This window comes from Spermophilus citellus, assembly GCF_964194105.1.
Source record: "Spermophilus citellus genome assembly, chromosome: 1".
Taxonomy (NCBI): Eukaryota; Metazoa; Chordata; class Mammalia; order Rodentia; family Sciuridae; genus Spermophilus; species Spermophilus citellus.
In genome coordinates, this window is record NC_138182.1 from 147,431,617 (window position 1) to 147,453,589 (window position 21,973).

Below are 21,973 nucleotides of genomic sequence, written 5' to 3' on the forward strand. Positions count from 1 at the left end.
GGTGCATTTGTTCTGAACTTTAATAAACGGTGCATAAAGAGATATTCTCCTACCATTATGCAAGTAGCACAGTGGTTACAGTGGTTTAGTGTTTGGGCCCTGCATTGATCAGCCTAGCTCAAGTCCACGGTCACCATTTGCTAGTTGTGTGATACTGGGCTTGCTTATTAAACCTGAGATTTTTTTTTTCACCTGATACCATAGAGACAACCTCAGAACCTGACTTGTAAATTGGCCAAGAAGATTCAGTAATATAATGCATTTAAATTCATCATAGAGCCTGGCCCAATTAATATTCAAAACATGAAAGCTTTTTAAAAAATTGTTATAGCTGTTAGTGTCGTGACCATCATCTTGGTGGTTAGGACAGGAGGGGATCAAATAAAGAGCAACTCTTTGGCTTGAGTTTTTGCATCTATTAAGAAATAAGATAAAGTAGTAAATCAGCTGGGAGACCAAAATGTCCCCTCTATCACTGTAGCTTGAGTGGACAGAATAACAAAGACCTATCACCCCATCCTGGCCAGTGTTCATCCACTTCTTGGCAAGTGTATTTCTCCATAGCTGGCTGCCAGGAGGCCGGGCGTGAGCTCTCTGCAGGTCACCTGGCTCTCCACAGGAAGGGAGGACATTACTGAGTTGGGTACACTTATCCTCAAATCCTCAAAGCCACTTCCCCTGTGAGGAGCCGAGGTGGGGATGGGGAAGAGGGGTTGGGAAAGGCCTGGGATTTTACAGTCATGTCACCTGCTCCAAAGGGAAGGAAAGATCAGGAGTGGACAGGAGGGTTCCTCCAACCTTTACACGTTATCTGCTGCTATCATGTTACAAAAACAGTGACCTACTTGACATATTTGATATTTGATCATTTAACCCTGCCCCCGCCCCACCTTAGCAGAACTGTTTTCAGCAATAACCATAGAACAGACGTTATTATTGTTTTTTAAATTCAATCTTCAGTTTGCAAACACTGGACAAAGAAGAAAGAATATACTGTATTATGCAAAATTTAATCTGAACTTTGTAGTGTTTCACATCTCAACTAAACTGTTTACTTACCAAACCAAAATTTCACATTTGCATTGCTCATATTTCACTATTTTAAATTTTCATCCCAAATAAAAATGTCGAGTGGTCACCTAGAATGACAGAACTGAATGATCTCATGTTCTGTTCTTCTTCCTTTATAATCACCATGTTCTCAAAGTGACTGTTTATTTCAAATCTATTGTTTAAACACATCGATGTGTGGTCCCCATTGGGGATAGGTACTGTGCCTGAAGTGAGCACAATGAATTCAAATATCCCAAATTTACTCTTGAAATTTTCAAGTGGAGCTAAGACCACATGTTACAAACTTACTTATGTAAATTAAAATTCAGTGACAGCCTCAGAAATTATTTAGAACTGAAGCCAACCAAGTTTTTTTTTTAAATTTTTTTTTTTTTGAAAAGGAGGAAGGTATATTTTATCACTGGCATTATTTAGGATTTCAAGCATATGGTGGTAATAAAAAATTGCCTGATTTCTATTTACTTTAGAAATTATTACACTTTTTAAAATTCTTTGCAGAGAGTGCACATCCTCATTGCCCATTCCTGAGACAGATTGCTCCCTGTCTGGCTCTTGGAAAAACTATACTGGGTTGGGTTTCAGGATTTCTGGGTCCTTGTCTTAAGCCTGCAGTTCTTAGTTCCTAACTAAGTAAATTCATTTCTTCTCTGGGCCCTGGTTTTCTCAACTGTAAATTAAGGTCCCTATCTCAAATTTCTTTTCTGTTTCAGACTCTGGTTTGAGAAGTCATCTTCCACCAGGGAGAGGTGCTGAATCTGAGTCTGTCTCTGTTCAGGGAGTGATGCTGATTTATGGGGACGAGCCAGTGAAGGTAGATCATCTGCCTTTGATTGGTCTCCAAGGCTCAATGCATTCTGGCTTCTGCAATTCTCAGGAGCAGGGATTAAAGTAGAAGGAATTTTGTGGGGGCCTTCTGCATTAAAGGGAAGAGGAGGAGGCTATGGCCACATGTAAGGACAAGTGAGACTCATGAATTACTGATTGCTAGGCACTGGATCTTCCTAATGTGGTCCTGATGAAGGTTCTACTGTTTATTCCCAGTTTTCAGAGGAGGAAGTAGAAGCTGTGCTTGGGGTCACACATTTGGTAAGTGATAGTTGTAGGATCTGATTCCAGGTGTCTGACTTGGGACTCTGTACCATAACCACTGTGGTCAAGGATTAGGGACCTCAGGTGCTGTTTGTCACTAGACTTTGTCCCTCTGCTCTGGGCTGGCCATATCTGGGGAAGCCTGTTTCTGGGTCCTGGAATGACAGGAAGAGCCTGTGAGGTTCTATCGAAGACAGGGGGTTTGCTCCCATTTTAGGTCTTTCCTGTTTGTGACACACTATAAACCAGTGATCGTCACTGCTTGGAGGGGGCTTTGCATTTCTGATCTACCTCCCTCCCATTTGAGATTAAAGATACTGAAGCTCCAAGGAGGATGAGCCACTTATATAAGGTCACCCAGATTTAAGGAAAAAAACAGAATCAGGATCTCACTAATTTGTACTGCCATGATGGGTGAAGGTCTGGCCTGGCATCTGCCCATCATCTCCATGCTTGGCCTTGGGGCTTCTTGGTCTAGGAGTTATCCAGGCCTTTACCTTCATATGGCACTTGGTTACCTTCATAGTTAAATGGTGGGTTAAACAGAGATAGTAGGAGTCCAATCCTTCCCACCCCACTCCAAGAAGCTTTTATCTGTGCCTGGAGTCCTTTCCTTTAGTATTAAACTGAGTTTGATAATGATTTTGAAGTTTATCCATTTTACCAAGCATTACTTCTTTCTGGAAAGGACCTGAAAGACTTGCATTGTTCAGGAGTATTCATTTCATTCAGCAAACATTTGGTGATTTTCTGTCTTCTAGGTACTTGAGTCATAGACATAATCCCTGCCTTCATGGAGTTTATAGTCTAGCGTAAGACAGATATTAAGCTGCAAAATGATTATTTGACAAATAATAATTAAAAAAAATAAAAAAATTTGTTCATGTAAAGAAATGATTATTCGACTATTCTTTTCCTATTTAGTTTATATTTGTATGTAAATCTATAAAGTGTTATGGGCAGTCTAAAAAGAAGTATGAGCCCTTTTATAAATCTTAGCTTCCCTCTGAAATTCTATATATTTTTTATTATATCTCACTTTGTTTAAGAAATGTGGCATATTTTACAGTACATTGTCAGAAATGTCACATTGTTCTTTATCCAAAACAAATGAAATTTACCTTGCAACCAAGCATCCTTTTCTGAAATAGCTACAGATCTGAGCAGAAAAGAGTGGAAGGTAATATATTTTCTACTCTGATTTCCTTAACATTCATCATCTTTCCTCAATATTTTTTATTAAAAAGTAAAGGTTAGCAAGGTTTTTGTTTATATTTCAAAGTTTCTTGAGGATTTCAGTAGACTTGAAGCTCCCTGGATGTGTGCATAATAAGTTGTAATAACTGATAGATGTTACGGAGTGTTTTCTTTTCTCTCTGGATGCTTCCATTTTGCCATAGTAATCTTCTAAGTCGGCTTCATAGTACAGCATGGTAATCCCATTTTACAGAGCAAAACAGGCAAGGTGCTATAACACAATCAAGAGTAGAATGACTGGCTATCACAATTTGAGAAACTTACAGGTCAATGTATTCTGAAACGTAGATAGACGTGAGTTAGAATCATACCATCTCTGCTTTCATCCATCCATCCATTCATTTATTCATCCACACATCCATCCATGCATCTATTCATCAATATTTATACATTTTTCAGTCTTGCATCCTGCTAGGTCTGAGGATATTTATCCTGGGGATCATAAAAGACCAAGTGTCAGCTTGCATGGAGCTTATGTTCTAGTGGGGTTGGCTACCATATGCAAATGAATGAACATACAAGATCACTTAAAATTGTGTTAAGGACAATGAGATGTGATATCAGAGTTATGGAATGAAGTCAACCTGGTGATGGTGAGGGTCCTGGATTTTTAAAGGAAATGACATATAAATTGAGTTCCAATGGAATAGAAGGAACCAGCCAGGTGGGGACTGGGTCAGAGGATCATAGCATAAGCAAAGACTGCAAGGAAGGAGTTGGCTTGGCATATGAGGAAACTGGAGGAAAAGCAAGGTATTTGAAGTCCAGAGAGCATAGATGGTGTGGAAAGAGGGATGGAGTATGAGCGTGAGCTTGAGCAGATCGTCTGGGGGAGAGAAAAGTCTAGGGAGTTTGGGATTTATTCTAAGTACAGGTGAGAAGTCAATGAAAGGTTTAACGAGAAAGTGCTGATTATGTTTTAGGAAGATTGTTCTCCACCATGATTTAGTCTAGGGAAGGAGAGGTGAAGGAAAAGATTCTAGTTTGAAGCTGTCACCATGGCTGAGTCAAGGGAGAATGGTGGTATGCCTAGGATGGTGGGATGGAAATGAGAAGACAGAAACCTTCAAGATTAATTTGAGGATGAGGTCAAGGGAAAAAGGATTAAGGTTGTCTCCTCCACATCGGACTTGGGAAATTTTTTAGTTGATTGTCTTAGAAAAAATCCTTAGCTTTTCTTGTGCTGAAGGTTGGCGGGGGCATGACATGAGACCCTGGGCAGAGACCAAAGGCCTGCCTGAGATAAGCAGAGGGGCAAGGAAGGAAAGATGAGGAAAGGAGTCGGTGTCTGTGAAGTGGACAGAATGGGTCCCTTCACCAAGAATCATGCATTGTCACTACCCAGAGAAACCCAAAGTAACAACAGGAAATTACTCAAGGAAATGACCCTGACATATATTAGTTTTGCTTAACCTACAGCACCCAGCAGTTAAAAGACATTAAATAAAGATGCACATATTCAAGGCATTTTGGGTACAGATAAAGGATAGGAAGCTTGAACTGGCTAAAGAAAAGAGGAAAAGTTATTTGTTGACAGAATGAGAAGATGAGAGTGGAGTCAAACTTCAGGTGTGGTGAGTTGGAGTGTCAATCATACCCCCATTCCCAAGTGGGAGGTGTCTCCAGCCTGGAGTCAACTCTACCCTGGCTGCTGGGGTATATGAGCTTCACATGACACCCAGGTGAGAGGGGTCTTTCACACAGAGGGCCGAGTCATCTCTAACCTGACTATGGCAGTATACAATTCCCCCAGACACCCAGGTTGGAGGGGTCTCCCACGTGAAAGGGCGAGTCCCCTCTATCCTTGCTGCTGTAGTATAGGAGCTCCCCTGACACTGAGGTGGGAAGAGTCTCCCGCCTGGAGGGGAGAGTCCCTTATAACCTTCCTGCAACTGTATAGGAGCTCACCAGGACATCCAGGTGGAAGGGGTCTCCTGCCTGGAGGAGCAAGAACCCTCTATCCTGCCTGCTGTGGTATATGACTTCCCCTGATACCCAGGTGAAAGGAGTCTTTCGCCTGGAGGGGCGAGTCCCCTCTACCCTGGCTAAGGTGTTATACAAACTCCCCATGACATCCAGGCGGGAGGGGTCTCCTCCCTGGAAGATGAGTTTCCACTACCCTGGCTACAGAGGTATATGAGCTCCCCCACTCACACCCAGTGGGGTGGGGTCTCCCTGCTGGAGTGGGGAGTTTACCCTACCCTTCCTGTGGCGGTATAGGAGTTCCCCTGGACGCCAAATGGAAGGTGTCTCACGCCTGGAGGGGGGTGTCTCCTCTACCCTGGCTGTGGCAGTATAAGAGCACCCTCTGACATCCAGGTGGGAGGGTTCTCCAGCCTGTTGGGGCGAGTGCCCTCTACCCTGGCTGCGGTGGTATCTGAGCTCCTCTCAACACCCAGGTTGGAGGGGTCTTCACTTGGAGAAGAGAGTCACCTACAGCTGTATATAAGATCCCCACAACACTCAGGTGGGAGGCGTCTCCTGCATGGAGTCGCCAGTCCCCTCTACCGTAGTTGGGGCGGTGTACTAGCTCCCCCAACACCCAGTTGGGAGGCATCTCCTGCCTGGAGGGGTGAGTCCCCTCGACCCTGCCAGAGGAGTTATATGAGTTCACCCAGATACCCAGGTGAAAGGGGTCTCCCGGCTGGAAGGGCGAGTACCTGTTACCCTGGCTGCAGCTCTATAGGAGCCATCCATACAAACCCAGGTGGGAGGGGTCCTTTCCTGGAGGGGCTATTCCCTGCTACTCTGGGTGCGTCTAGATATGAGCTTCCCCTGACACCCAGGTGAAAGAGGTATCATGCCTAGAGGGACATGTCCCAGATACCCTGGCTGTAGCTGTACATAGGCCCCCACCCCACCAGGCACCAGGTAGAAGGGATCTCATGCCTGTAGGGGTGAGTCCTCTGTACACAGGCTGAGGCAGAATACAAGCTAGCCTGAACACAAGGTGCCAGTGCTCTCTACCCAGGCTGCAGAGGAATAAGAGTTCCCACAGACAACCCTGTCTTTTTTATTCACCCAGGCCCAGGTGCTAGCACTTGGCTCTCCATTACTGGGCCCAGTCCTTCCTTGAGCCCTTGGCTGCACTACTCCAGGACCCTGTCCCTGTCCCTGTCCCTGTCCCTTGGCTTCAGGCTCCTATTGTCAGCCCCCTCCTGTGCCTCCCCTCCAATCCTGTCATGCTGTGGTATCCTGGCACTGCCCAGAGCCTCCGCTACCCCTACTTCGCTCTAGCCTAGGCTCCTTAAAGGAGTCCTGCAGCCCACAGACACCCCCAACCTCTGCACACCAAGTATCCTCTCACAGTACACTCTTTTGCCTATCATTGGTCTAGGTCCCTCTCTGAGGATCTACTGACCTGGGGCAGAGGAGCGGATTTGGCTGGTCTGTGCACCCTGAATGCTCCCTATGGGAAACATAGCCCTGCCAGTCATCTGAGTCCCCTTCACCCCCTGTACCTTGAGGCCTGTCAGTTAACATGGGACTTGCTCCAACCCAGCTATGAGCAATGTCCTCCCTTCCTTCCTCTGGCCTTGAATGCTGCCCCTATCCCAACCCATCCCTCCCTAACCCTGACCCTTTGTGCTCCAGTCTCTGGGCCTGGGGGCTCACCTAGGCACCTGACCTTGTTCCACATATCCTTTGACATAGCATGGAGTCTCCTTGTTTTGGGTATATCCTGGGGGCCCCTTACTTGAGCCCCCCAGCGGGCTCACCTAGGTGCCCCTTGAGTTTTGCTCTGTCTCCTGGTCCTTTCGCAGCCCCTACCTCTCTTTCCATTGTTTTTTTACTGGCGCTCAAAGGTCTCCTGCTCCTTGGGTCCCTCATCACAATTGGTTGGGTGGGTCCCTGGCCTGGGGGCTTCTCTTGGGTCATGGCTCTTGCACTACAGTGCACCCACCATGGCCCCCACCGTGCCCTTTCATCCCCTTCCTCTTGGTCCCCTTCCCTTGTCTGGCCTCCCTTGCCAGGTCCCTGGCCCTGGATTCAAATATTAGCCAGGGCACCTTATGTGAAACAGAGCTCTGCCCATCGCCTGGGCCCCTTAATCTCCCTGGGTGCTTTGTCCTCCACCAGGAACCCTGAAACCTGGAGGTGGCCCTGGGCCTGGAGCCTGACTGCCCCCTGCTGGATCCCCTGCCTTCCCTCCCAAATCTTGTCCCCTGTCCAGAGCCCCTGCCCAACGCCTACCCTTGGCACTCTGTTCCCAGGGCTGGCTCAACGCTTGAGCATCTGGTGGCCCTTCTTGCACACTGCTTTTCTGGGCATTCTCTGAGGGCTGTTCGCTGGGGCCACTTCCATGCTCCCCTTGGCATTCCTGGACTGCAGTACTCAAGTGCAGCCCTGCCTTTCAGGCAAAGCGTTCCCTGCTATCCCCTGGCCTGGTCCTTCTTCCAGGTCCCTTGCCTGGGCTTCTTGCTGAGGTCCTGGCCCCCACATCACCCATACCCATCCTGCGGCCCTTCAGGCTGTGCCCTGCTTCAGCCCTCCCGGCCTTTCTGTCTCTGCCATGCCCGCATTCCGATTCCGCATAACAGGATGCTCACAGGGGCCAGGCGACTTGATTTGGCCTCTTGTCCATGGGGGCTCCCTTTGGAAAACATAGTCCTGCCCCTTGCCTGGGCCCTTTGGCTCCCTCAGTCAGGGCCCTGATGACGACCCCTGACACCCTGCAATGTATCTGGGCCTTGAGCCATTCTCTCCCTGTGCCACTGACTCCACTTTCTCCCCTCCCGCTGCTCCCCACTCCATGTTTCTTTTCATTCACCAAGACCCAGGTGCTAGCACTTGGCTCTCCAGTACTGGGCACAGCTCTTTGCTTGAGATGCTGAGCCATTCTCCCGCTTCTTGAGGACCCTTCCCCCTCCCTTGGCTTCAGGCCCCTGTTGCTTGCCCCCTCATGTGCCTCCCCTCTGATCCCCTCATGCTGTGGTAGGCTGGCACTGTCTGGACCCTCCGCTCCCTCTGCTTCTCCCTTCCATGTTCTGCTGGAATGGGTCCTGCAGCCCACCCACCCCCACTTCTGCACACCAGGTATCCCCTCACAGTACCCTCTTTGCCCCCCACCTAATTTGGTCCAGGTCCATCTCTGAGGAGCTACTCACCTGGGGTAGAGGAGCCCAATTGTCTCGCCTCTGTGCCCTGAATGTTCCCTATGGGAAACATAGCCCTGCCCCTTGCCTGAGTCCGCCTCACTGCCTTAAACTTAAGGTCTTGCAATTAACATGGACTTGCTCCAAACAAGCCCTGAGCGATCCCCTTCCTTTCCCCTGGCCTTCCATGCTGCCCCTACTGCAAACCCAGGCCTCCCTAACCATGTCCCTTTGTACTTCAGTCCCTGGGCTGGTGTGTTCACCTGAGCCCCTGACTGTGTTCCTCATGGCCTTTGGCATAACAAGGATTCTCTTTGTGTTGGGTCTGTCCTTGGGGCCCTTAGCTTGGGCCCGCCAGCAAACTCCCCTATGTGCCCCTTGGCTTCTCCTGGTCGTCACACAGCCCCTTCCTCCTCTTCCCATTGCGCCTTTTTCTGGTGTTTGCTGGTCTCCTGCTCTTGGGTTCCCCATCACCATTGATTGGGTGGGTCCCTTGCCTGGGCACATGGCTTGAGTCCTTGGTCTCGCCCCTATGGGCACTCACTCCAACCCCCTTGAATGCCCTCCCTTCACCTTCCCTCTGGCCCCCTTCTTTTGCCTGGCCTCCTCTGCGAGGACCCTGGCCATAGGTTCTCATCTGATCCAGGGCAATTTATGGGAAACAATGCCCTGGCCCTCGCCTGGGGCCATTGCTCTCCCTGGGGTCATGGTCCAGCACGAGGAACCCTAAAATCTGGGGGTGACTCTGGGCCTGGAGCCTGAATGCCCCCTTCTGGATTCCCTGCCTTCCTTCCCAAATATAATCCACTTCCCTGAGCCCCCTGCCCAAGCCCTGGCCCCTGGCTCTTGGTTTTCTCTTGGTCCATTGTTTGGGCTCCTTGCTTGAGTCCTGGCTCCCAACACACCCACACAAGTCCTACGGCCCTTCAGTTTGTGCCCTCCTTCTGCCCTCCTGTCCTTTCTGTCTCTGCCATGCCTGCTTTTCTGATCCTCTTTCCAGGATGCATTCCTGGGCCAAAGGATATGACCTTTGGGAAAATGTAGCCCTGCCCCTTGCTTGGATGCTTTCACCTCCCTCAGCCCGGGCCTTGCTCCTGAACCTTGAAACGCTGCCTTGGACCTGGGCCTTGAGCCCTTCTCCCCCTGTGCAGCCGCTCCCCTTTCTCCCCTTCTATTCCATGTTTCTTTTTATTCAGCCAGGCCTAGGTGCTAGCACTTCGCTCTCCATTACTGGGCCCTGCTCCTTACTTGTGTCTCTGACCATCAGAGGATTTGACATATGGGAAAACATAGCCCTGCTTATTGTCTGGGCTCTACTCCTGAAATAATGACACTCAGCACTGGACCGGGACCTTGAGTCCTCCTCCCCCTGTGCCAGCCATTCCCCTTTCTCCCCTCTTGCCCCTCCCTATCCATGTTTCTTTTCATTCACCCAGCCCCAGGTGCTAGCACTTGGCTCTCCATTACTGGGCCGGGCTTCTTGCTTGAGCCCCTGGCTGCCCTTCTCCAGGACCTGGTCCCTATCCCTTTGTTTTAGGCCCCTTTTGCCAGCCCCCTTCTGTGCCTCCCCCCTGCCTCCCCCCTGTTGCCCTCACGCTGCGGCATCTAGGCCCTGCAAGGACCGTAAGCTACCCCTATTCACTCTAGCCTAGTCTCCTCAAATGGGTCCTGCAGCCCACTGACTCTCCCCCTGAACCTGCGCACGGCAGGTGTCCCCTCATAGTACCCTCTTGCCCCTCATTGGCCCAAGTCCCTCTCTGAGGATCTACTCACCTGGGGCAGAGGAACGGATTTGGCTGGTCTCTGTACCCTGAATGCTCCCTATGGGAAACAAAACCCTACATTGACCTGAGTCCCCTTCACCGCCTATATCTTGAGGCCTGGTAGTTAACATGGGACTTGCTCCAACCCAGCCCTGAGTGATCTTGTCCCTTCCCTCCACTGCCCTCTCGGAAAAAGTTTTGTAGAATTTGTAAGGGAAAGTCAAATAAATGTTCTCATTTTTCTCTAAATTCAAGATTTAAAGGGCCTAACAGATTTTGGGTGGGATTGTTTTTCAGATTTTTTTTCCTCAAAAAGATAAATGGAATTAGTATAATAACTTATTCTTTGTGCAAATTTTGGAGGTGTCTAATTGATAAAATAACTTCTCTCTCACCAGTCCATGTGTGTTATCATGGGATTTTCTGTGATTGACCAGTTGAAAAAGCATGGTGTCTTCATTTTTTATCCTGGATTGATACATGTGAAGGAAGGGTTTTAAACAAAATAGCATTTTGAACCTTGTTTATCTAAAACTAAAGATCTATTTGAAAGAAAATATTTTCTGTAAAGATGCACATTTGTATATCTTAGAAATGGATTTTAAAGGGAAAATATTCTTAAGGCAAGCCTTCTTAATAGCATCCTTCATTTAAATAAAATTTCCTAATTTTCATTTTGAAGCACTTTTCTGAAGTTATTTTTTCCTAAAGATACAAAGCCCATCTTTGGAAAAAAAATTTTTTTAAAAAGCCCATCTTTGCATGTTCATAGAGTAATCCTAGTTGTTTTCTTTCAGTTTCCTTCCATGAAATTCCTTTAAACTATAAACAGTATTGTTAGCCACAAACATTTTTAAAGGTTGACTATTACTGGCTGTACTTTTTTTTTTTTTTTTGATGATTGAACTCAGGATCACTCCACCACTGAGCCACATCCCCAGCCCTATTTTGTATTTTATTTAGAGCTCTATTTTGTATTTTATTTAACATTGTATATTATTTAGACCGTGTCTTAGCACTAAGTTGCTTAGCACTTTGCCTTTGCTGAGGCTGGCTTCGAACTGAACTCCTGCCTCAGCCTCTCAGGCTTGCTGGGATTACAGGCATGAGCCATATTACCCAGCTGTAGTGAATTTTTTTTTTTTTTTTAATGAGAGAGAGGTGGAGAGAGGTAGAGAGAGAGAGAGAGAATTTTAATATTTATTTTTTAGTTATCGGCGGGCACAATATCTTTGTTTGTATGTGATGCTGAGGATCGAACCCGGGCCGCACGCATGCCAGGCGAGCCCGTTACCGCTTGAGCCACTTCCCCAGCCCCTGTAGTGACTTTTAATTTCCATTAAATTGAAGTTCAGGAAGAGGATGTGTGGTTTTCAAAATTGACAATGTGTAATATCTGTTTATCATTTACCTTTTTAAATATATTACCATGTTCATCATTCATGGATATTTTTGATCTTTGTCTTAGTCTTTGTTATTTCATCTTTTCATGGAAACTACCTGAGAAGGAGCTCTGTTGACTTGTTGGGGTAGTACAGGAGGTAGACCCAGAGGAAACCCAGGGATCATTTCTATAAACTCCAAAAGGTGGAGCTTTGCAAATAAAAATTTATGTATGTCTTGTATATTTATACTCTGCACATTTCAGGAGTAAATTTATTAACAGGAGTAAATTAAATAACAGATCTGAAGAAGGAGAAGTAACCCTGTGTTGCTGCTGAGTGCTGAACTCTTCTGGCCACACTATTGGATGGATTATTTGGCATACTGGAAAAGCACCTAGTGCTAGGGAAACCTAGTGCCAAATGTCTGGGTTTTTTTTTTTGTTTGTTTGTTTTGTTTGTTTTTTTTTTTTTTTAATTCAGTACTTTTTTTTTGGTACCAAGGATTGTACCCAGGGACGCTCAACCACTGATATGCATCTCCAGCCCCTTTTTATATTTTATTTAGAGACAGGGTCTCACTGAGTTGCTTAGGATCTTGCTAAATTATTGAGGCTGGCTTTGAGCATGTGATCCTCCAGCCTCAGCCTCCCGTGATGCTGGGATCACAGGCTTGCGACATAGTGCCTGGCTTGTTATTTAGTACTCTTGAGTTCAGGGATCACACTAATTATTCTATAAATAATTCTGTGACACCTGACTTAATATTTTGCTTGTTGGGAAATGACATAGAGAAGTGATTAGGCATCTGGTTTTCCCTGAGTAGTACAAAAGGTAATTTGCTTTAAAGGGATAGAATGAAAAGACGTGAAGGCGAAATGAAGAATATATATAATCACAAATTTTCTGTAGTTGGTTCTAACTTAAAATAGAGTTAGTGTCTTAGCTTTGGCAGTTATAACAGAATACCACAGACTGTGTGGCTAAACAACAGAAATTTATTTCTCATAGTTCTGGAGGCTGGAAGTCCACAATTGGCCAATACTGCTTCTGAAGCTTTTCCTGGCTTGAAGACAGCCGCCTTCTCCCTGTGTCCTCACATGGCACAACCAGAACAAGCTCTCTGGTGTCTCTTATTATAAAGACACTAATCCTGTTGGATCAGCACCCCACTCTGACCTCATTCAACTTTAATAACATCCATAAAATCTCTTTTTCCATATATAATCACATTGGGGTCTGAGGCTTCAACATGAATTTTGGGGAGACACATATTTAGTCTGTGAAAGTAACTTACTTAATGTAGTCTTGTTATATGAACTAAAGATGGGAGTATAATGCTGTTAACAACTTTTGAAGAATACTGGATCACCAAGACATTTTAAAATGTTTTCAAGTAAAGAAAAACCTTAATGGATTTGTTAAAATTAGTAATTTAGGATGGATATTTGTTTAAATGAAAAATAAGTTGTTTATGTGATATTTAAAGTACTTAAATACTGACTAGTTCAAGTGCTACCAAGATATTAGTATTAAAAAATAATTTCCTTTGAAATGATCTATAATGTATCATGCAGCTACCCCATACCCGGTTCAGTTACTCCTCTCCCATTTCTTTTGAACTGCATTTCTTGCATTCTAAACTCTTTGACAGACTTGATTTTTCTCATGAAAAACAAATGTATTATGTCCTCCAAGCAGTAGTGTCATGGTTCATAATTGTAGAAATCATGAAACAGATGTTACCCAAAGGTGACATGGAAACTAATTTATTAAACACTTTACAGTAACTAAACCCCAGAGTGCTTAAGTGCAAAGTGGTTGAACTAACCACTGTGGTTTCCTTTCAAAATTTATTTTAGAAGTCTGTGTTGCCTTCTCAGAGTAGCATTCAGGGAGCACACAGGGGAAGTCTGCTTTGCTGCTGTGCCTATCAGAATTTATTAAGAAATGAATTTTGACAGCTTAAATGTAATTTTGCTTTTTAAATTGACTTTCCAGTGCCCAAACAGTAGTAGATTTCTAGTTAAGTTTTTTATTTTTTTCTTTGGCCTATACTGAGTACTGGTAACTTTTTATTAATCACTTTATGGGAATAATTATATTTGCTTACTAGAAGCAGCAGCACATAAAGTCTCTGAATTGATACCTGGTGTCGCTGTACCCTATGGTTGCGTAGATCTATGGGCTGGGTCCATGGTTAAGCTGCAGAGTCTTTTGTGCATTTGCATATCTGGTTGCTCAGTTGTCACACACTGAGAGGGTTCATGATTCAGGGGGTTCCTTTCTCTGAGGTACTTGTACTGTAAGTGAGCTTTGCCCCTTAGTTCTGTGGCTCTTGTTTTAGCTAAGGGATAGTGGAGAGATTGTTCATGAACTAAAGTCTGTATTGGACACTGTGGAATCTTTTTGACTAAAAATTTTATTCCTTTCTTCTATCAGATTAAATTCTTACCTAAATTAGCTTACGTGTGTTGAAATTTTACACAAAAATGTTGAGGTATGCTTTTTGAGAAGTGTTAGTGTTTTAGGAAAGAAAAACATGTATGCTCTCTTCCCACAGCTGGGCCATATAGTGGTTTAGGCGAAATAATCCACCGGGAGAGCGTTCCAATGCACACATTTGCCAAGTATCTCTTCACCTCTCTCCTACCTCACGATGCTGAACTGGCATACAAAATTGCACTGAGAGCAATGCGGTATGTATTCACAGCCCAGCCAGGCAGAGGCAGTCCACATTCCCCACCAGCAGAAATGGCTGCTTACTGACTGTATTCGACAGAAAAGCTAAGGAAACTCTTTTTTTTTTTTTTTTTTTTTTATGCTTCCTGAATTGTTGTGGAGGTGATCTGCTTGAAAGCTTGTTTTTTTCTTCTTTCTTTTTTAATTTTTAAAAATTTGCTGTAATTAGTTATACATGACAGTAGAATTAATTTTGGTACATTGTACACAAATGGAGCTCAACGTCTCATTCCTCTGGCTGTACATGGTGCAGAGTCACTCCAATAGTTTAGTTTATTCATACATGTATATAGGGTAAATAATGTCCATCTCATTCCATTGTCCTTCCCACCTATACCCCCTCCCCTCACCTCATTCCCCTCTGCCCAATCCAGAGTTCCTCCATTCTTCCCTACTTCTCTGACCCAGTAATGAATCAGCATCTGCTTATCAGAGAAAACATTCGACCTTTGGTTTGGGGGCTTGGCTTACTTCGCTTAGCATGATATTATCCAGCTGCATCCATTTACCTGCACATGCCATAATTTCATTCTTTAAGGCTGAGTGATATTCCATTGTGTATATATACACCACATTTTCTTTATCCATTCATCTGTTGAAGGGCCCCCAGGTTGGTTTTGTTCTAAAGTGAAGGAAGAATTGCATCTCCAACAGTTGTCATCTTATGGCCATCATGGTTCTTCCCTCTATTCCTTTAAGCTAGAATTTAGAAATAGAGTTTCAGAATTTTGTGAGACCACAACAGTTGAACCCCTTCTGAATATTTATTTTGAAAAATTAGATTCTCTAAACCATGGAATATATTTGACTTGAATGTAATAACCAAGGAAGGCTTTTATACCTGTTTTGATTCTACATTCCATCAGTAGTAGTACAGGAAGGCCACTGTGTCACCCACTAGAACATGTTTGTGATCATCTCAAGGCCAAGAGAAGATGGGATGTGTATGCTGTTGAGGGAGTGCTTACTAGGGCCCTCAAGGACTGGGCCTCCCTCTGACTGCCAGCATTCCTCGGCCCCTCCCTCTCAATAATGGCAGTTAGAATACCTCCTCCTTGGTCATGCACCTTCTTATTTTCACATGCCTTTTTAATTTCAGCAAATAATTGTTTTTATCATGAATTTGTTTAAGGTGAATACTTATTAACGAGTTTAAGATTATATTTATTAATCTTGTATGTAACCTATTAAAGTTTAAGGACCTAAAGAAAATATGTACCTTTCTTATTAAAACATCTGCTTTTACTCTTTTTCCTTTTTAAAAAAATTAATAGAACACCCCCTGTGTTTCAAACAGAAAGTATTGATTAGACATGATTATGATTAACTAAAGACAGACCCTGTGTAGATCTTTAAGCTTGAGGATATTGAAGAATAGTTTGATCCTATAAAAAGCTTTTCATCATAGATTCTATGTCTGTAATCAGTGTAAGATTCAAAAGCAAATCCTGGCCTATAAATTACCAGTGTCTCCAAAGTTAACTCTGTTCTTAGATATAAGCTACACTCAATATTTTATCTAATATTTATGAAATGATGGGGTGAGAGTGTGTGTGTGTGTGCATGCGCATACGCTCGGGTGTACAATGCCTCTGTGTCAGTGTTTCAAGGCTGACATCCTTTAATTTGGCATGCTTTTCTGAGTAACTTATTAGAGAAACCTTACAGTATTCTCTTGGCTATTTTTAAAGTACCAAAAAATAAATCAATAACTAATATAAGCAATAGTCCTCTACTAGATTGCTTTATACTACTTGGTTTGTAATTTTGAGCACATTTTTATAAGTAGATTCCTATTCCCCTTTGGAAGCTGAAATAGAAGTTTTCTTTGGAGACAGCTGCTCCACTCTAAACTTTTTCTACTCCTAAAAACTCTACTCTTGTTGTAAAGGGAAGGATGTTAATGTTATGATGCCACCAGATGCTGTTGTTACTACCAATGGTAAATTTAAGAGTAAAATAGCATGAGGTTTCTGTGTGGTTCTGCCTTATGTAACAGTGTCTGCCAGGCAGAAAGCCTTGCTTTTCTAATGAATGCTCAGAAGCTCAGCTCATTTATATTCTCCTTTAGTTGCTTCCCAGGCAATTTCTTCCTGGGGAATACTAGCAGGGGACAGGGGAACTGTTTTCCACCTTTCTCTTCTGCCTGCCACTTCTACCCCAGCCAAACCCCTGCCATGGAAGGGAGGTAATGTAACCTACCAGAGGATTTTAAGGCAGCCAAGGGAACAGGAAGGGAGAGAGAGATATAGCTGGCTTGCTTCTTACTCCTTCTGGAAGAGGGAGGCTGAGGAAGCATTCATTTTCTCCCTTTCCCAGGGATGTTGACTAGTTGCTTCTACAGCAACTGCCTACCCCTTGAAGGGACACTGAATTTAAAAAAAAGAAAAGAAAAAAGAAAGAAAGAAAAAGTAAAATAGCAATCCTGCCAAAATTCTTATTACTTGCCTATCTTGCCACCCTTTCTAATGATAACCTCTCTTTGTCCCTAGATTTAAAAAAGAGCCATTTGGCTTACCTGAGAAGTAACTACTCTTGGCTGAGGCCAGGAGGCCAGTATCTCGCCCTTACCCTACTAATAACTTTTTTTTTTTTTTTGGTGGGGGTGCTGGGGACTGAACCCAGAGCTTTGTGCATGTGAGGCAAACACACTACCAACTGAGCTATATCCCCAGCCCCTGCTAATAACTTTATTTCCAACTTTTATTCTATAGTCTCTAACCCTCTAACCCTATTATACCTAAAGTAAGGCCAGTGTTTGATTAGTGTACTTTTTTTTTTTTTTTTTTTTTTGGTGGTGGTGGTGGTGGTGATGCTAGGGATTGAATCCAGGGCTTTTTGCATATGTTAGGTAGGCACTCTACCACTAAGCTACATACCTATCCTGAATTTTGATATTTGTAAAGGAATTATTTCTGTTGTACTTATTCTACCCATCTTTTTGGCATGTGCTTTGTTTTCAAGAATTATTTATTTGTCAATATATTGTTAATCAAAGATACAATGAAATACTAGAAATCATAATTTTGTAGAACTGTCTAGGGATACATTCATCTGTTGCATCTTCTCTGATATTGTCTGGTTCAGATAGAACGTATTCTAACTTTAAACTTCTGTTGTCATAATTCTGCAGAAATTATGAAAATATATAAAGGAGGTCATATTTATTTGCTTTCCATCTTATTTATATTTTTTAATAAGTAAGCTTATTCTTCTGAGCTACCTACTCATCCCCAATTGTTGTAATCTGTCTTAAATATCCATTTTTACTGTTTTTGTTAATTTTTATTTTTAATGAATAAGATTGAAAAAGAGACATCAAGACTTGTGTTTCAAAGTTCATTAATGTTAAATATTTTAGTTTCTCTGAATATTACAATTTTCTGAATGATGTTAAAAAAAGGAGATCTCTTAGGTTTGAGAGATGAGCAAATAACAGTATGACTTTGGTGTCCAAGCAGCAGACAGTAGTTATTCTAGCTCTTTGTGAACCAAGGTCCTGAACAATATTTTTCAGCATCTGCTCACTCCTCTGGCTTCTGTAGGCCAGTCCTTGTGGCCAGGGTAACAGACAAGTAATAACTAGAGGCCACCTTCCTCATCTTCTCATTACAGGTTGCTAGTATTGGAATCTACTGCTCCAACGGGAGACCTCACCCGCCCACACCACATTGCATCAGTTGTTCCCAACCGATACCCTCGTTGGTTCACTCTAAGCCACATTGAATCCCAGCAGTGTGAGCTGGCCTCCACCATGCTAACTGCAGCCAAAGGTACTGTAATGTCCTGAGGCCTTGTAACTGTTAATTTGCCTGCCTTTTTTTTTTTTAACCCCACCCCCACTCCCCAGTTCTCAATAGAGGTGTTCATGTCAGACATTGTAAAGGGGTCCTTTTCTTTAGATGCTAGCTTTATGTTTGCTCATGAGGCAAAACAGACACTGTTCATTTGAGTCCAGCATTTTCCTTATTTACCTGTATCATTAAACCTGGTGCTAGCTGAGTTAGGTTAGTTACCATGCCAAAAAAAAGGGGGAGGGGGTGCAAATGGTTGAGATTTAGAAACAAAAAGTTTGTTTGCTTTTTTTTTGGTACCTGAAATATTCACCAAAAATTCATAAATAGGAACTAGGAGAGCTGTTTACTATTTCATGTTGGTTCTGGATCATATGTGCTTTTAGTCATTGTATCTTTTTGTGAATTCAAGATTTATAGACATTACAGTAACATAGTTGTACCAGCTGTGCCATTGACTTTGTGAACATTTCAGGTAAACTAACTTGTGCTTTATTTGTGTTCTTTTTTCCTCTTGTTATGCATTTATGGTTTCATGGGTTTTCATTGATTTTGCCTCACTTACCTTTGATTTGATTTGGGTTAGTTTTCCTTTGTTCATTGCAGGTGATGTTCGGAGGCTGGAAACAGTATTAGAATCCATCCAGAAAAATATTCACTCCTCATCACACATCTTCAAACTCGCCCAAGATGCATTTAAAATAGCAACTCTCATGGACAGTTTGCCAGACATCACTCTTTTGAAAGTGTCTCTGGAGCTGGGTTTGCAGGTATGTGCTTGGTGGTTTTTCCCGATGCCAATTGAAGGCATCTCTTGGGATACATGTATGTTTGGGGTTTTTTAGTGCAAGTAAATGACTCTTCAGATTACAAATCTGTTAGGCTTCAGAAGAGCACTGTATTTCAGGGGCTGGGGATGTGGCTCAAGCGGTAGTGCGCTCGCCTGGCATGCGTGCGCCCCGGGTTCGATCCTCAGCACCACATACCAACAAAGATGTTGTGTCCGCTGAGAACTAAAAATAAATATTAAAAATGCTCTCTCTCCTGTCTCACTCTCCTTTAAAAAAAAAAAAAAAGAAGAGCACTGTATTTCAGAGCTGGGGTCACTTTCAGCTGAACTATACTATTTGAGGTACAGGGACTAGACATTTAGAAGCCCTGTTTGCATTTCTCAATTTAAAAAAAAAAAATCCATTCTCTGAATTACTACCTTAATGTCACATTTCTCTGAATAAATGGAAAAGAATTATTGCTAGCAAGAGATTTGAGTGAAGCTATCATGTGTAATAAAAGATTCAGTGTGAGGGTTAAGTTTTTAGAGGAAGATGAATTTTTGTTCATGTTTGCATTTGGTAGTTCTAGCTCCTTTTTATAACCTGAGAAAATTAGGTAAAAGGGATGATTAGGCGAGGGTCCAGTTTCAGATTTCAGTAGGATGCAACACCAGTTAAGTTAGTCATGCAGATAGATGTTTGCTTCCTTATAGTTTTTGAACAATTACTACAGAAACCGAGAACTACAAAGTTTTTTTCCACTTTTCTCATGAGAGCTCTGTTAACATTTGCTGCTTTTTTTCTTATTAAAAAGTAGTGAAAGAAATTGTGAAACCCTAAGTACCTGAAATATGGGAAATAGAATGCCCAGATTAGATAATTGCTCAATTTTCTGATTATAGATTCCTTTAAAAAAAAAAAAACAACTTTTGTTTTATTTATTTATTTGTACGTGGTGCTGAGGATCGAACCCAGGGCTTCACACTTGCTAGGAGAGCACTGTACCACTGAGCCACAACCCCAGACCCTAGATTCCTTCTTTATAGTGATTGCGTTAATAAAGTTTAAAGAATTGGATCACAGGAAAATATTCTGATCATTGTAAAAGCAGTTCTGTACGAGACAGGGATAGGAGATTGCTTTTAAGCTATACAATGACCATTTAGAAATTTTTTTTAAAAATAAATTTTTTTACTTCATTTTCACTTTCAACATATTAAAAGTATGATGCAGAAATAAACATTAATGTGAGCTTTCTTGTTATTGGAGTTTTGAGTAAATAGCAGATTAATGAAAGCTTAGTCCTTTGCCTCATTCTTTCTAGATCCCAAGAAGGAATCCCACAGCATCTTTCTAAGGCTTTAGGAGTATTATATCCCTTGATGTTTTGAATCTTAAAGAATGAGAGGAATAGCAGGAGGTAGATAAGTTTGACTTGGGACCTCTGATGATGCCAAAGATGATTCCTTTTTGTAGACCTTGGGTTAACTTCATAGTCACCAGAAAGTTGATTTAAAAGAGGTTGAAAAAATAATAAAAATTATTACTTTAAAATATCTATCTAGCTGGGCATGGTCGTGTTCACCTGTAATCCCAGCCACTCAGGAGGCTGAGGGAAGATTATAAGTTTAAGGTTAGCTTGGCAATTTAGCAAGATCCTGTCCTTAAAAAGGTAAAAGCTCAGTGGTAGAGCAACCGTGGGTTCATCCCTAGTGCTACAAAAATAAAAACAAAAACCTTTTTGCCCAATGAAAATTCTTTGAAGAATTGAATGAATTTGCAAGAATCCCCAGAAATCAAACCATGGGATCATGGGATGTTAAAGCTGGCTACAGAAAGGCAACCTGGTCTATGTTTACTGCTCAGTTGGATTTTTCATATGAGAAAAGAGATTGATTTGCCCAGGGTGTCACATCTGGTCAATGAACCCACCAAGAGTAGAATGTGATCCTCTTGCCTCCTAGGCAGTGACAAGGTCAACCTGGGGGAATATTAGACAGATCCAGATACATATATAGATCTTTGTTGTAAATAAAATACTCTTCATCCCCCTGGTAGTAGAGAGTCTGCCCACCAGTTTATTCCTTAGAATGAATTTTCTTTTTCCATTGACTTAGGATAATCCTCCAAAACATGTTACTCTCCCTGTCTTTACAGGTTATGCGCATGACACTGTCAACCTTAAATTGGCGACGGCGAGAGATGGTGAGGTGGCTGGTGACATGTGCTACTGAAGTTGGTAGGTAATCTCTGGGGAAGAAGCTTTCCCAGGTGCCTCATGGCAGGATTTTACCTGTCATTTACAAATCCAAGAACATTTCCTCTCTTATTTTGACTTCTCCAAGACTCCTGCCCCTTCTAGCATCTGCAGGGGCTCCCTTTCCCACACCTCAAACCCGTCCTTCAGTCATACACACTTGGCATTGTTCTTATTCTAAACTGTCATGTTTGTGGACCTCTAACCAGTTATTTTAAATGAGATAATATCAGTAATAAATAATTTTTGTTTACTTCATATAAAGTTACCTCTTTTACTCTGGGTTTTTTCTTTCTTCATCTGACTATACAGCAGAGAAATGATGGGTGTGTGTGGTTTCAGTGGATTTTCAGATGTGTGAGAAATAGTAGCTGGCCCTAAGAAAATTCCCTGTTTGGCCATAAGCTGCTCTTTGTGAAGTCTATCAGCCTATTATTTCCCTTTGCTGCAGTAGAGTAGCAGATCATTACTAAGAAAACTACATCCCCAGCAAGAATGCAACACAAACAAAATGATGGCTATTTAAAATAAATGTTGGTTAAACTGTCTTTCTTTCTTCTTATTTGCATCAGAAAAGGATATACACCTCTTGCTGAGAAGACACTGCCATCTCAGTGTTTAAATACTGACACAGCAGAGACTGTAAACTCATTCTTCTTATTTTTCTTTCATTAATGTGTAATGGTTGGTTATTTTGGGAAAAGGGAACTCTTGGTCTCAATATATTGTGCTTGGATTGTTGAAGT

At 42.9% G+C, this 21,973-nt stretch overlaps 1 protein-coding gene across 1 annotated transcript; it reads left to right on the forward strand.

The window, feature by feature from the left end:
* The first annotated feature begins 14,228 nt into the window (after positions 1 to 14,228).
* LOC308657524 (zinc finger SWIM domain-containing protein 6-like) lies at positions 14,229 to 21,967 on the forward strand. The gene is made up of 5 exons (XM_081309285.1): positions 14,229 to 14,360; positions 18,019 to 18,176; positions 18,804 to 18,967; positions 21,128 to 21,209; positions 21,800 to 21,967. The coding sequence occupies exons 1-5, from the start codon at positions 14,275 to 14,277 to the stop codon at positions 21,847 to 21,849; spliced, it is 540 nt and encodes a 179-aa protein (XP_081165411.1). The 5' UTR covers positions 14,229 to 14,274; the 3' UTR covers positions 21,850 to 21,967.
* The last annotated feature ends 6 nt before the right edge of the window (positions 21,968 to 21,973 follow it).